Raw genomic sequence first — 14,219 nt, 5'->3', positions numbered from 1 at the left:
CACAGCCAGGAAGAAGGGGTGCAGTGAGATGGTGGGTAGGAGCTCACACCCACACTGCCACTGAAAAGCTGTTTGAGAAACTGGACTGTCACCCTTGGCAGCAGAGCTGTCTAATGCCAGTTCACTAATTATTTTCAAGCTGGCTCACTCCCCTAATGTGGTTTCTTGTGTGCTCTCATAAGTGTGTTGGCGTGCTGTGCAGGGCAGTGCAGGGGCAAGATGAGGCGGAGGGGGAGTGGGGAGCTGTCGGGTTGGCTCTGCAGCTGCAGACGTGTTGGAATCAGAGTGCGCCGATAAAAAAAAAAATCATTTCATAACTTTCAGAAGTGCGGATTTTTTCATAGGCTGCAATTCAGTAAGCAAATGCCAAAGAATTAGCAATCCCGGAGTGAGCATCGCTATTGCTTTTTACATCATAAAGACCTATTTGTCAAAATAATAATTTTTCCTCATCTTGCATTACTCATGGGAGTGGATTTTTCCTTTACTTGAATTACATATGATATCTGTTAGTCATTTGAAGCTGATCATAGGCAGTTCGTCATTCTTGTTCAGCAGCCTTAAACGGCACAGGATAAAAACCTTTATTTTCTGACATGTTTTACAAGAGCTATTGCATTTGTACTGTGCCCAGCATATACAAATTCCATTAGCATGTAATTCACTAATTTGGTACAAGAGCTGATCAGGAACAGAAAAATACTGATAAAAACATATCAAATATATAGGGTGACTTTCATTCCATCAATCCTGAAAAGAAACTATGCTGGTGGATTTATTAAAAAGTATTCAAATGCGCTTGAAATCACAAATTTAAGGAACTTCCACCTTTGTTTTTTCATTTTTTCTATTGGTCTATTATCTGTTGAAAAAGAACCTAAAAAATTAACACCAAAAGGTCAATCTCCATTAGCATGGATATGGCTAATGCAAACAGCACCAGTTCAAACAATGCCAAGTCCACCTTACTGCAGCAGCAGCAGAACCTATGGACAGACTTTAGTATGTTGCCCAGCTGGGGAACAGCCGAAAGGTTACGACCAAGCTATGATTTTGAAGCAGTAAGAGCAGCCCAGTCTGCTCCAGAGACCCAAGCAGCATGGACATGAGGCACTCTGTTCCACTCAGGATCAATTTGGGGGATTATATGTAACTACTGCTGCCGGACAGTTTAAGTGCTGTTCTGGAAGCTATTACAGTGGCTCCTTGCCACAAAATGGTGTTTTCTGCTTAAGACTTCTCACTTACTCTCTGTTCTTAATCGTTCATCTTCACTTAAATGTCCTTAATCTTCATTTAATCTTTGTTATTCCATGACACTGACCTCCTGATGTGGGATGTGAGGAAAGAGCAGGATTGAGAGGTGAAACAACTGGGCTGCAAGGGACATTTCCCCTGCAAAGTGGCATTGTCCTTGGCAGATCTGGGTGGAGAAGACAGTACTGGTTAAAATCCCTTTACCTCCTTGTACCTCCTTGTGCTCTTCTCCAGATCCTTTTTAAAATGTAATTTAAAAACCTACCAGATTTGCCACTCGGTTGTGACTTCAAAATCTAGAGTATTATGTGTGCCTGTAGTGCTGGTTCTGTAATCCACCCATGTCTGCAATGATCAATAAACCCCTGTGAAGGATTTCTCTGCTTTTTTCCGTTTTCTCTCTTCCCCCAAACCTGTTATTTTATTCACCCCCCTTACAGTAAGTTGACTGCAGTTGGTCCACTCCAGCTCCTGCTGTGTTTAGGCTGCCTTCTCTCTGCTTCGCTAATTCTGTGGGTTTTTTTCTTCAGAGATGGGGAAGGTAAGAGGGAGCTTTCTGACCCACCTTAAGTCTAATGTCTGCCTTTTTTGCATGTTTTTTGCTCCCTTTATAAGGGAGGGACCTATTACCCTGATCCCTTCAGGCCTCTTCCTGTGAATCTCACAACATTGCACGCTCTGCAGAAAGAAGCGTAATATTTTACTTTGATTATACGCAAATTGGCAGGATCCCAATTCCCATGTAAATGTATTCATACAATGTGTATTATTGACAAAAGGAACTGATAATAACGGTCTCTGCTGAGCACTGAGAGCAGTAGAAATTGCTCCTTATTTTGCCATTTCAGCTGTAACCAGTGACTAGCTCTTTCAACATGGCAAAGCACTAAAATTCAGATTGCAACAGCACGGTGCTGCTGCTGTGCCATTTCTATCTTGGTATAATGACAGCATATAACACAAAGGAAAGAAATGCCAACAGAGCTCCTGCACGGGAGTGAAGAAGAGTCTGAAGAAAGAAGTATTCCACATATATGGTGGCCTTTGCCTCTTCACTCTTAATTTTGTAGTCTCCACAGTAAATTGAATACTTGTTCTATGCAAATGGCTATGAGGACAGCAAGCTGCTCTGATGAGATTAGCTTTTAATAATATAGCAATTTGCTACATAAATAACTTGCAAGTTCTTGATGTAACACTTTCCATGTTTTAGCTTGACATGATAGGGATGTAATTTTATGCTATTGTTTATTGAAGTGGCCCGGTTTGATTCCCTTTTACTGTGGACTGCTGTCTTGAGAATTCGTATTTGTTGGGTTAGATGGGTCTTGGCTGTTGCAAAATCCCTCACCCTGGTCAGATCACTGGACCAACACGGTGTCCCAAGGTGGCTTCAGGAGCACTTGCCGTGGTGTCCACTCCAGTGAAACAGTGCTAGCGCTGGTGTGATCATATGGGAAAATCTCTGCAGGTGGAGATTGTAGGTAGGAGGAGCTTTCCTAGAAGTCCTCTCCAAAGCTCTTTTCCAGAATTTTTGCAGAAGCTCCTCTGTCAACTTCGCACAAACAGCGCCCCAGGAGTACTCATCTCCTTCACTGGCTCTGGCAGTGTCTTGTAGACACTGGTGTTCCTCTTGCCTGGCCCTTCAGAGGGGCTGAAGAGGATGCTTCCCGAAGAGAAAACCGAGCCTCTGATGGAGCCTGCTTAAGTCTATGGTGGCATGCCTGTCTCCACGATGACAAAATTTTTTATTAGCTCTTACCAAACTACAGCATTTCCTGCCAACATCTAAGCAGTGATCCCATCTGGTGTTGCTGAGCCTGGAGCAGTGACGGTTGCACAGAGGGAATGTCCTGTGGGTGGAATAGCTGCTGGAGGGCTGCCATGAGGAGAGCATCCTCTGAACAACAACATGGTCAAGCTTGCCATGACGCTAAGTTACGTTGGAACAGTTACAGGAACAACTTGCTGCCCAGAGATGACTGCTGAGACATTTTCATACAAGTGGGGCTTTCCCAAGAACACCCGCAGAAGCTGCCCTTCCCTGCCATACACCCCACAGGAGGGGAAGGAGCAGAGGCCATTTCCAGGAGTGCTGACCACCTGTCTGGTGATAACCAGGAGGTTAGAACAGGTTCTCCAAATGCCTCCCCCAAATCTGTCCTGCTCCTTCTACCCCATTTAACAGCTCTTCCTAACCAGGCTTGTGCTTGGTAGGGATCAGCTTCCGGACTACATAAAACTGTTGTCAGCAGCTATCACTGTTGCAAGTGGGGTAGCACCAAGAGAGGTGGCTCTGGTTGCCCTCCCAGCTACAGCAGTGAGGCTGCCTACTGCCAAGACTCCAGAGGAGGGTGTCCGTATGGGCAGTGCCATCTGCATGGGGATGTTAGCGAGTACCACTGTGGCCAACGGAGGAAGTAACCGCTGATAACTGTGACAGCAGACACACCATAGGTGATAGTGGTGACAAGCACGAAGAACGGCATGGAGGTGTGACTGCTACTGGCAGCAGGGGCAGGTGCTGATCCTGGCAGCAACAATGACACTCAGGACTACTACCAGCAGCACTTCTTGTCATCATTATCAGTGGCAGTTCCCAGCTCCTTCAAATTCCCTTGGCCGTGACTCACACACCAACAGCAATCCCATAGCACGTCTGGGCAAGGTTCGGTTTAGTAGCCAGGATGCTCAGCAGTTCAAAGCACCTCTTTCTGAAGCTGCTGTGGGCATTGCAAGTAAGCTGTGATACCCTGCGTGGAGGAATCACGGGTCACAGCAAAAGCCACTGATCAGAAATGAGAGCTCTTCTGAAATGAGAAAATACACATATGGATTATGGGGAAGAATTGGCTTTCCTGGACCCTCCACAAAGCAATTAAACAAGCGATAATAGGTTCATTATATAGAACACTGATATATAGAGCTGGGAAGAGAACGTGTGGCTACCATGTAGGGCAGACCAAACTGAAGATACTCTAGATATGAGCCCAAGCATACAAAGAGCTTTTCGGTCTCTTGTTCATATGGAGCTGAGAAGCGAGCAACAACCTGCCACCATGAATTAATGGGCGAGTCGGACCTCATCACGGCTGAGTACAAGACAAGCTGAGAGCCTGGGGAGGTCGTGGTGGGGAGTTTCAATCTCTGCACTGGAGCCTTGAAAAATCTTTTAGATGACACTGCAGGGCTGCGAGCAGGAGGTGGACATGCCAGGGATTGTAGGTGATCCTACTCAGCCTTACGAGGCTGTGTGGTCCCAGACCTCAGTGGTTCTTTTGTTCTTCTCTTCAGGCTGCTACTTTAACACGCTTCACAAGTCTATATGCATTATTTAAGCTTCCTCCTTTTTAAAAGACCGGGGAGGAGATTTGCCCAAGATTATTGCTGATACTACTTGCAGTATTAAACTAGGGATTAAAATAGATTTTATTTAATTAACCTGAATGAAACAATCTTTTGTGCATGTTTCAGTCGCAGGAGAGGAGTCAGAGCAGACAGAGGAGGATGTGTATGTTTAAACTGGCTGAACTGTAATTTTGTCAGCAAGATGAGTATGAAAACCTCTCTGTGGCACCTAGAGAAGATTCCTTAATCTATTTAGCCTGTTTCAGGGACAGGCTTCGCTGCCAACAGTGGGGCTGGGATTGTGCAGCCGGGCAGTTGAAAGTGTGCTCAGGTGTTTCCATATTCCACTGGAAGTGAAAGCAGCCTGGGATTTGGAGAACGAAAATACTGCAAAGCCGTGTACATTGCTGTTCCTCCTGTGACACCGAGGATTCAGATCCTGCAGCTGCCTTCACTGACACATGGCCCAAGCAGCCAAATCCTGTGTCTCAGCAGCCACCTCATGCCAGCTGGCCTGTGAACAGGTGCATACAGAAAAATCAAGAACTCAAAAAATTGCTTCAGCTGCTTCCAAGTGCTAAAAAACTCTAAAAACCTCAGTGCAACACCCACTCTCTGGCCTCCCAGCCAGAGGTCCCGGCTGGCTAGCTGTCCATGGGTGTGATGGCAGCCCAGTGCTGAGAAGAAAATGCAGAGGCATGATCTGCCCAACGTGTTTATCCCACATTTTTCCTGAAAAGTGCATGCCCATCGATCCCAATAAATGCATCTCTTGGCCCTTCGCTTATCCAGAAGTGGGGGAACAAGAAAGGTAGGGAGCTCAATGCCACCCCATCTCCTCTCCCCAGCACAAGGCCATCACCACCACCATAATGGAGGGTTCAGTTCCAACGTATTTGAACCGCTGCACCAAAACACCAGCGTAAATAACTAAATAACCGCAACCCTCTATCCTGCAGTTACTTCTGTTGCTGAATAAGGCAGAAACATGCAGAAAAACACTGGGAAACTCTGCATTAACCCCTTATTTTGGACTGCAAGCCTTTGCTAACCACACCGCTTCTCTGGGCCTTTTCATTTCAGCTACCCCCGTTCAGCCACCAAAGCTGCGTGTTAAGGCCCTGAGGATACAAAATGGAGGCATAGCACAGCAATTTTACCCCAAATTGTGATGGAGGTCTGGCCTTGGGGCTCCTGGTGTCGGTGCAGTCAGCAGTGCTACCTGTATTTCTATGTATTAATATATAAGGTGGTGTAGAAATAAGTGTATGTTTTATTTATGCACACTTCATATACAGATACAGATATAGGGGTATATATGCTCACGTGTGAAGTTAAGATATAAATATATATCCATAAAGGCGTAGCTATGCATATGAAACATTCTCTAATAAGATGTAACAAAATGAATAATAAAACTTACATGTATATATGAAGCAATTATATAAAACTGCACCTGGGGAAGCCCCGGCGGGCGCCCAGCCTACCGCAGGCAAGACAGCTAAATTCAGGGCGGGCAAAGCCCGAGCAGCAGCGCCGGGGAGGGGCCTGCGAGCTGCCGCTGCTCCCCGCCTCACGGCCGGCGCTCCGGGGGCGCCCTCCCGGCGGCAGGACGGGGAGGGGAAGGGAAGGCTGGGCAGTGCCCCGCCGAGCTCCGGTGCCTGGGCCCGGCCCGCCCGGGAGGAGCCTGCGTGGGCGGCGGGTCCCGCCCCTGGCGACGGCGGCGGCGGCGCGGCCCGGCCATGAGGCTGACGCGGGCGGCCGTGCTGGCTCGGGCCAAGGCCGCCGCGCTCGATGGCGTCCGCCGCCTCAACTGCTGGTGGGCGCCGGCGGGCGCGGCCCGGGGGCGGGCGGGCACGGGCAGGCCGGGACGGAGTATGGGGGGGCAGGCAGGGCTAGGTTGCGGGGGGGGGGGGGAACAACGAGGCTCGTGGCGGGCCGTGGTAGAGCAGCTTTGGTGGGGGCGCGGGGGCTGCGCAGGCCGGGCGTGGGGGCAGCGGGTGGGCCGCTGGGCCCTGCCGTGCTGCCACTGACACCCCCCCTTGCTCTCCTCCCGCAGGGGCAGCCGCCTGACGGATGTAAGTACCGGGCAGCCCTCTGCCATCCTGACAGGACGAGCCAGCGAGCAGGAGTCCCACGGCTCCCGGTTGGGGCAGCCGTTGTCGAGCCCCGGCCCCGCACCCCTTAGAGAAGCCTTAGCCTGGGCCGGCAGCCGGAGCGGGGAAGGGGATGGGGTTGATGGGGCGCTGAGGAAGGCGCAGGCCTGGGTTTGGGCTGGCCCGCTGCCAGCGAGCTGCAGTGCTTTTCAGGATTGATTAGCATCTCATAACCAAAAAAAAAAAAAAGTTCGATGTTGTTTCCAGAGGGCGCTTGGAAAATTCCTCTCTGAAACCCTGCACGGAGAGCAGGACCCCAAGTCCTACCTCATCTGGTTAGATGACGCCCTCTCGTTAGGAGAGGGCTCTCCGGGGTAAGAGAGATCCCTTCTTGTGTGCGGTGGCTAGAAAACCATCTTGGAGACTGCAGAGTTGCTGGAGCAGAAGAGCAGCGTGATGCTGGCTGGTGTCTGCGCTTCCACTCCTGGGCAGAGGAGCTGCTGACTCTGCACTGACTGTGGCAGCAAATCTCTCTGGTGGTGTTAAGCTTGGGTTAGACTGAAGCAAACCTAAATTCCTGTTATTGCTTTTATCTTGCTTGTTTGTGATTTAAATTGCCTTTATTTATGTATTTTTTTCTGGGAGTGCCAACTTGCTGTTTCTGTCTCTTCCTGCCCAGATATCGATATGCCGGGATTTGCCCAACATCGAGGTGATCACATTCAGGTGAATGTCAGGCTGCCAGCCTTGGAGGGGGCAGGGAAATCGCCTTTCTTATGGGGCTGTGGCTTGGCCCTTGGTTTCTTACCACCTTTCCGTGGTTGTGTGTCTGAGCTGACTGGCTCTTCATGCCCAATTTCTCAAGCAGCAGAGATGCAGAAATGATTATTCTTCTGCTAGCTCCTCTGCACCTTTCCCTTTGCTACTTGAGAAAATAATCCCGGTTTCAAGAAGTGTTAAAACCTCTTAGGATTGTTGCTTCCTAAGTCCTATTCTGTAGTTTGGATGGGGATCTTCTAGGCCTCTGTATGCGGCCAGTTTGCAGATTACTTGTTGAAATGCTTCGTGGATCTTGCAGAGCTTTTAATTTCCATAAGCCTCCCTGTAACACACCCATCTTTCCCCAGTCCTGCGGATCCCACGGAGCCAGTGCTGTCTGCAAATTTGAGCTTTTTAGCTTGGAAATCTTAGTGGGGTCTCCTTCAATGTGTCTGAGGAACCCCTACAGGAAAGGGTGCAAGTGTGATGGGTGTTTGGAGGAAGGAAAGGCTGTTTGTCATCTTCAGCAGAGAGGAGAGCCTGCTTTTTTAATTCTTTCTTCTGTTTAAAAAGATGAAATGCTATAAGCCATAGGCCCCAAATGTCTCTTGCCATGCCATGCTGGGCTGGGGAGAGGCTCCTCAGTGAAACTGTTGCAGGAAAGGGGGCTGGAAAGCTGCTGAGCTACAGGGGCTGTACTCCCACGTGAACAGTACAGCGAGGGAGGGATGGGCTTGCTTGATCCTGCGATCTCTCTTCAGTGTGAATGGCATCTCGGACCTAGAGCCGCTGAATCAGTGCCAGAATCTGAGCGAACTCTATCTGAGGAAGAACAACATTGCAAGCCTAAATGAGCTCTTCTACCTCAAAAACCTACCCCGGCTGAGGGTCCTGTGGCTGTCAGAAAATCCCTGTTGTGGGTCGGACCCCCACCGCTACCGAATGACAGTGCTGCGTAACCTACCCAGCCTGCAGAAGCTTGATAACCAAGGTGGGTGTTTGCAGGTAAACGAACAGCCCTAAGCCATGGGCAGGGTGAACTGGAAACCAGTGATGTCTTTGTTCCTCTCTTTAAGGCATCCTTTGACTCTTCCTTGAGTCAGGATGTATTGGAGGTTGAGCATCCCCTCTGCAAGATCTACCACTTCTAAGCTGCTTTCTCCCTTCCCTTCCCTGCAGAGCTAACACTAGCGGGACTGAGAGCGCCTCGTTATAGCTGAGACAGTACCACTAATTGGCGGTGTTTTTTTTTTTAGAGCTCTCTCCTTTGCTGTGGCAAAACAAGGATTCTGTAATTGGATCTGCTGTTGTAAAAAAATGAGAAGCTTTTCTGTCTGGTAGCAGTAATTTGGTGGCTTTTGGAGCCTTCTCCAGAGGCAAGAAATGGCAAAACATGTTTGCGTCCCTCCCTGTTATCTTTCCCACTTTGAGAGACTGGTGACAGCTGCCAGTGTTCTCCTGTGCATGTTTTACTGCAGGAGGAGGATGAAAGCAAAAGGCCAGTACAAAGGATGATTTTTGGACCAGACCCTTGCAGTATGGCTCTGCAGCAGCAGTACCTGCCCCATTACAGATGCTGTCTTTCTAGGCTGCTTGAGTTCATTGCAGCAGGCTTTTGTTTTGGCTTTTGCAGCTGTGACAGAGGAAGAACTGTCCCAGGCCCTGGTTGATGGCGAGGAGATCACAGCCCCACCAGCGAGGAGGAATGTGGAGAATGGCTGCCCTGAGTCCGTTGAATCCAGTGCTGCTGAATCCACAACAGAGACTGAGAGTGAACTGCTGAACTTCAGTCTGGAGGAGACAAAGTGAGGGCTAGCTTGTGAGCTGTTAGGATTTCTGGGCTGAACTCGCGTGTAGCATGAAAGGACCCAGCCAGCCAACCCTGATATTCCATGGGCCAGGCCTGCAGCTGGTGCAAATTCCTGTTGTTCCAGTTACTGTGATGGAGCTGTGCTGGTTTAATAGCACTTGTGGGTCTTGTTCTGTATCGGCAAAACAGGCTCTTCTGTAGGTGGGTACTTACTCTCAAGTGTGTCAGCTGCATGTGCAGAGAGAGATGGATCCTCTCTGAAGTATGAGCTCCAGTCCATTCCTGCTTAGCTCTGCTTCTGTGACGTGCTTTGGCACAGGTCAGTGCTGTGACACGTGTTGTTCAAGTGCAGTGTTACATGGTCTGCAGTCCCAGCTAGCATTGGGCATGGGTATCTGTTGTCCCAGGTGGGGCTGCGAGCAGACTCCTTGTGGCAGCATGCTTGTTTACATTTTATAGCTGTGAGGCTCTTGCTACATGTGGGAGTTTTGCTTGGGGTGTCGTGGTCTGTAGGCAGTGGTGACATGTGAACAGGTGTGCCTTGAGTCCTTCAGCTAGGTACTTCTTCCATGGTTGCCCATGATTAGAAAGTATTGGCCTGGCAGAGTAAGGTTCTCCCAGCTGTCATCATAACATTTGCTCTTCCTCCCCTTCTTTAGCAAAATTCGAGAGGAGCTTGGTATGAAGCCTGTTCCCAGGGATAAGTTTTCCTCCTTTTCACCTCGAGAGACAGACTGCAACCGAAAGAGGAGAGTGAGTATCTTTAAAGACCAAATTGCTTTTCATCTTTAAGACGTCATGCAATATAAAGAAAGCCTGATGGAGTTTGTCCTCTTGATCTGTCTATACGAGCTCAAGTGTGTCCCTGCGCTGTGGTTGCGCTAAGTTGGGCAGTGGCTGAAATGCAGCCAGTAGACTGTTGGCCTGGCAGAGACTGCTGAACTGAAAGCTTAGGTGGTTCCTCAGCCCCCTCCATGGTGTAGCCTTGGATGAATCTCATGCATCTTGGCTGTTCAAGCTGAGAATTGCTGTCTGCTGGGTTCAGTGCCTTCAGTTGGTACAGGAAGGCCAGAGTGAGATCTAGACCACGTTCTGCCTCATTCTGATATCAGTTACCTGCGATCTCTCTTTCATTCATGTTTTAAGCATACTTGAGTGTATTGCTTTGCAGCAGCGTGAGTACTACCTGGCCTTCGGGAAAAGAAAACATTAAAGAAGGGGAAATGGCTACGCATTGTAGCTGGGAGGTTCAGGTTGGATGTTAGGAAAAAGATTTTCCCTAGAAGGACAGTTATTTAGAGAGGCTGTGGAATCTCTCCCTGGAGTTTTTCAATACATGGTTTGACAGAGCCATGGTCTGGTGTTGGCAGAAGTCCTGCCTTGGTGGGAGGGTTGGGCTGGGGGGGCCTTCAAAGGTTCCTTCCAGCTCTTGCTTTTGCAATTCTACCAGCTCTTATTCCTCAGATCAGAAGGTTCGTGTCCTTTCCCATCCTACATGCGGTCACGCTGGAGAGAGAGGGCAGCTGCTCTTGAATGCGCTTTTCCTTAGAGAAGCCAGCTGGGAGGGTGGCCAGGAGCCAGAGGCATGTGGGCAGTCTGTGCAGGACTGGGTGGACGGGTTTGTCCTGCATTCCAGTTAGCTACATGCAGTCTCTGCCCATGTTTGCCCCAAGGGCTTAGTTGTTCTGTCCCTGTAGCTGCAGGTGTCTGTTGCAAACTGCTGGTGGTGGTGGTGGTGGTGGTAGTGGAGTTCCTAGAAAGAGCAGCTCTTTGAAAATCAAGTGTCCTTTTCTGGGCTGGCGTTGACATGCTTGTATAAAGCAGTGTCTCTCTCGTCCCGACAGAACAATGTCCTGAATGCCATCCTGCTTCTTATGAAGGAACTGGATGCAGAGAGTCTGGAGATCATCCAGCAGACGGTGGGGAGGAGGCTCCAGGCCTTGCAGAAGAAGGAGCTGCAGGAGGAGTGATGGTGCCCATTACAAACATCCCTGGAGCACCCGCCAGCCCCAGACTTGCAGCACCATTCTGCCCACACATGCCTGGCTGCAGCCAAAGCCTCGGTGTTCCTGCTATGCTTTCTCTGCAGAGGGGCTGGGATGGGGTGCTGCTGGCCGCCCCTGTAGCTCCTGACATCACCCCTGGCTGTGCATATCACGCTGGGGCTGGCAGCAGCTGACCCGGCTCTCGGGAGCTTTCCTGCTTGTATAGCAGGCTCCGTTAACGTTTGCATCTCGTGTCACTGGGGCTGTTTGATGGGAGCTGCAGACGAATCAGCAACGCAAAAGTGAGCAGGGCTGCAGTGAGAGGTGCTGCTGTGCGAGGTGCTGCTGTGCTGTGCAATCAAAGGGGGATGGCAAAGCCTGCTGACATCTGGAAAGGTCGCTCTTTGTCGGTGGCTCCCTGTCAGACTCACCCTTGGCCAGCCTGTCTTTGTGTGTAGCAGACTTGAAAGGCAGTTTCTGCCACAAAGATTTGTTTTTGTGAAGTCTGTTGGGGAGACACTGCCTGAAATGATCACCAAGAACTGTCTGGTGCAGATTGTGAAGGTCAATGTCAAATTCTTAATTTATCTTCACCTCCTGACTTCCCCTGGTCCTTGTTAGCGCATGCAGCATCTGACTTGGTGGTCAGGTGGCCCAAAGAAAAGCTCAGTGCAACCTAGGTGAAACAGAAATTACTTTCTCCCACATCCTGAATGCTCAGCTGTACTCTTACCCCCACGTGCCCCTGCAGGCATTAGAGCAGCTTAAGGAAACTGAATGTCAGAGTAAAAAGCCCCTGTGCGTTTTGCAGTTAGGAGAAAACAAGCCAAGTGTTACAGTCCGGCTTGCGCAGACATCAGGGGTGGCATTTCTCTTTAACTGAAAAAGCTGCATTTACTAAGATTTTGTAGAGCTGTTAAATACAAACTAAAATGTTGTGACATACCAAATAAAACCAATTATCCCTCTAGGATGTGTAAGTTGTGGCTGGGGTTCAGCAAACATAGTGAGAACAACTGACTCTGGGCATTGCTCCATTACGTCTGGTTCAGGGCTTGCATTGTTAACCCTGCTGGAGCAGGAGGAGGGCTGTGGGCCCCTGCGCCTTCCCGCTTCACTGGACCCGTGAAATGGCTCGCCCGCCTCCGGTGCTGGTTGATACTGCACTGAGCTGCTGCAGGGGCTGCTTTTCAAAGGCGCTGTGCTATTTGGGAACCTTCTTGCAGCCACAAGCGTAGGAAGCCAAAGAGATGATGAGCAAAGCTGGCTTGCTTGTGTGGAGGTGCAAAGCCTGCTGGGGCAGGAGGATGGCCCCTGAGACGTAGGACACGAACCCCCTGTGCTGCTGTGGACCCCAGTGCCATGTAGGGCAGTGTGGCCTTTCCATGTCCCCACTCTCCCCATTTGTACAGGTGTCCGAGCCCCTGCGTGCCAGGTCGTGCGGCTGGGAAGGAACAAGGAATGCTCCTCAGGGATGGTGACAGCCCTGTGTCCACAAGCCTGTTTACTTGACCTTGGTGGGAGGGGGCACAGTTTGACACTCATGGATTGGATGAAGATTGCTGATGCCTTTAACTCCTCACATGACCTAGTTCTTGCCTTTTGCGTTAAACCCAGCTGCATTTAAATGGCCAGTGTGATTTATAATAGACCAGACTTCCCTTGACAGCCAGGGCCCGAGAGACTTACCCGTCATCTTGTTTGTATCTTGCCCTTGTGCTGAGTGCAAGTCCTCTCCCAGGCTCTTTCGGCAGCCTGCTCGGTGGCAGAAGTCGCACCTGGCTGCCTTGTCAGGGGATGGGGGGGAGCTGCAGTTTGGGTATGCCAAACCCCCCAGCTTAGCTGGGAGGAGAGTGATCAAAGCAAGCGTCATCATTTGTCATCGGGGCTCGTTTGTGGTGAGGGTGGTTAATGGAGCAATCGCTGTGGCCTGAGGCTGCTCCCCTCTCCACTGGAGAAGTTGGGCTGTTAATTTCCGATGGCACGACAGTCCCTGAGCAGAGCTTGCCGCCTACGTGCCATGCTTGTCATAATCGGCTGGTGCCGGTGGTCCCGCTGCCAGGCAAGCTGCCCTTGATGCTCCCGACCACTCCTTGCAGGGTGACCCCGCGGCATCCCACTCACTTTCGGCACAGCCCCGGGGGAGGCTGGCCCCTTTGGCTCACACCTCTTCGCTCTGGGGACCTGGCAGTCTTTCTGCTGTGAGATGCTCGTGGCTTTTTGCTCTGCCTTCCCTCTGGGGACAAGGGGAAGCCAGGGCTGGGCTGGATGTACCGGGGAGCCTGGGTGCACAGTCACCATGTCCCCTCCTGCTCATCCTTGCAGGGCACGGGGTGGTTACCCCCCATGGAATGCAGGGGCTGTGCCTGTTCATCTCCCCCCAGGAATCTGGCGCTCCAGGATTATTTTTTTTTTGGGTGGAAATGAGGTGTTAGGGCTGCAGTGATCCCTGTCCCCAAGTGCATGCAAATGTACAGCTGGTCCGAGTGTGGGGACACCCCCTTCCCCATTCACACCCTAAACCTGGCTGCTGGAGGGCTGCTGTGCCATGCCAGCCCCTCTGGTGTCCTGCCTGCTGCCGAGACTGCCAGGCTGGAGAAAAGGCGTTCTGGAGAGGAGCCGAATGCCCAGGGCCTGCCAGCTGCACCTGGGCATGAGGCTCCATCTGGGCTACGGTACAACCGCAGGGCTTTTTGGCATGACCTGCTTTTGCCCTGACCTGCCTCAGTGGGGAATATGGAGCGGGAGGGCAGACATTTCCCGGTCGTGGAAGATGCCAACGGCTGTCTGCCCGCAGGCACAGATCCAGCACGACTCATGTTCAAACCATCCTCAGGGACTCCCAGAGGCTGACGGTGAGGCAGGCGTGTGGGACCACCGTGATGTGGCAGTCTGTGGCTGATCGGGGTGGGTCTCACTTGGGAGCTGGTTGGGGATCCTTGAGAGCGGCACATGGGATGGTGG

The 14,219-nt window shown here is 50.8% G+C and overlaps 1 protein-coding gene across 1 annotated transcript; it reads left to right on the top strand.

Annotated features, from left to right (window-relative positions):
* Window positions 1-6,202: 6,202 nt before the first annotated feature.
* On the top strand, window positions 6,203-12,225 carry CFAP410 (cilia and flagella associated protein 410). The gene is made up of 7 exons (XM_075032221.1): window positions 6,203-6,424; window positions 6,665-6,683; window positions 7,381-7,427; window positions 8,222-8,451; window positions 9,094-9,265; window positions 9,930-10,023; window positions 11,115-12,225. Exons 1-7 carry the CDS (start codon window positions 6,348-6,350, stop codon window positions 11,238-11,240), a joined length of 765 nt encoding a protein of 254 aa, XP_074888322.1. The 5' UTR covers window positions 6,203-6,347; the 3' UTR covers window positions 11,241-12,225.
* Window positions 12,226-14,219: the final 1,994 nt, after the last annotated feature.

Source organism: Buteo buteo, chromosome 7 (assembly GCF_964188355.1).
Source record: "Buteo buteo chromosome 7, bButBut1.hap1.1, whole genome shotgun sequence".
NCBI classification, from domain to species: domain Eukaryota; kingdom Metazoa; phylum Chordata; class Aves; order Accipitriformes; family Accipitridae; genus Buteo; species Buteo buteo.
Note: the sequence above shows the minus strand (reverse complement) of the source record. Positions and strands in the feature narration are given on the sequence as shown.

Coding starts and splice junctions, on each gene's coding strand:
- CFAP410 (XM_075032221.1), top strand. CDS start 6,348: ATGAGGCTGACGCGGGCGGCCGTGCTGGCTCGGGCCAAGGCCGCCGCG. Junction 8,452..9,093: donor GCAGAAGCTTGATAACCAAG/GTGGGTGTTTGC, acceptor TGGCTTTTGCAG/CTGTGACAGAGGAAGAACTG. Junction 10,024..11,114: donor ACTGCAACCGAAAGAGGAGA/GTGAGTATCTTT, acceptor TCGTCCCGACAG/AACAATGTCCTGAATGCCAT.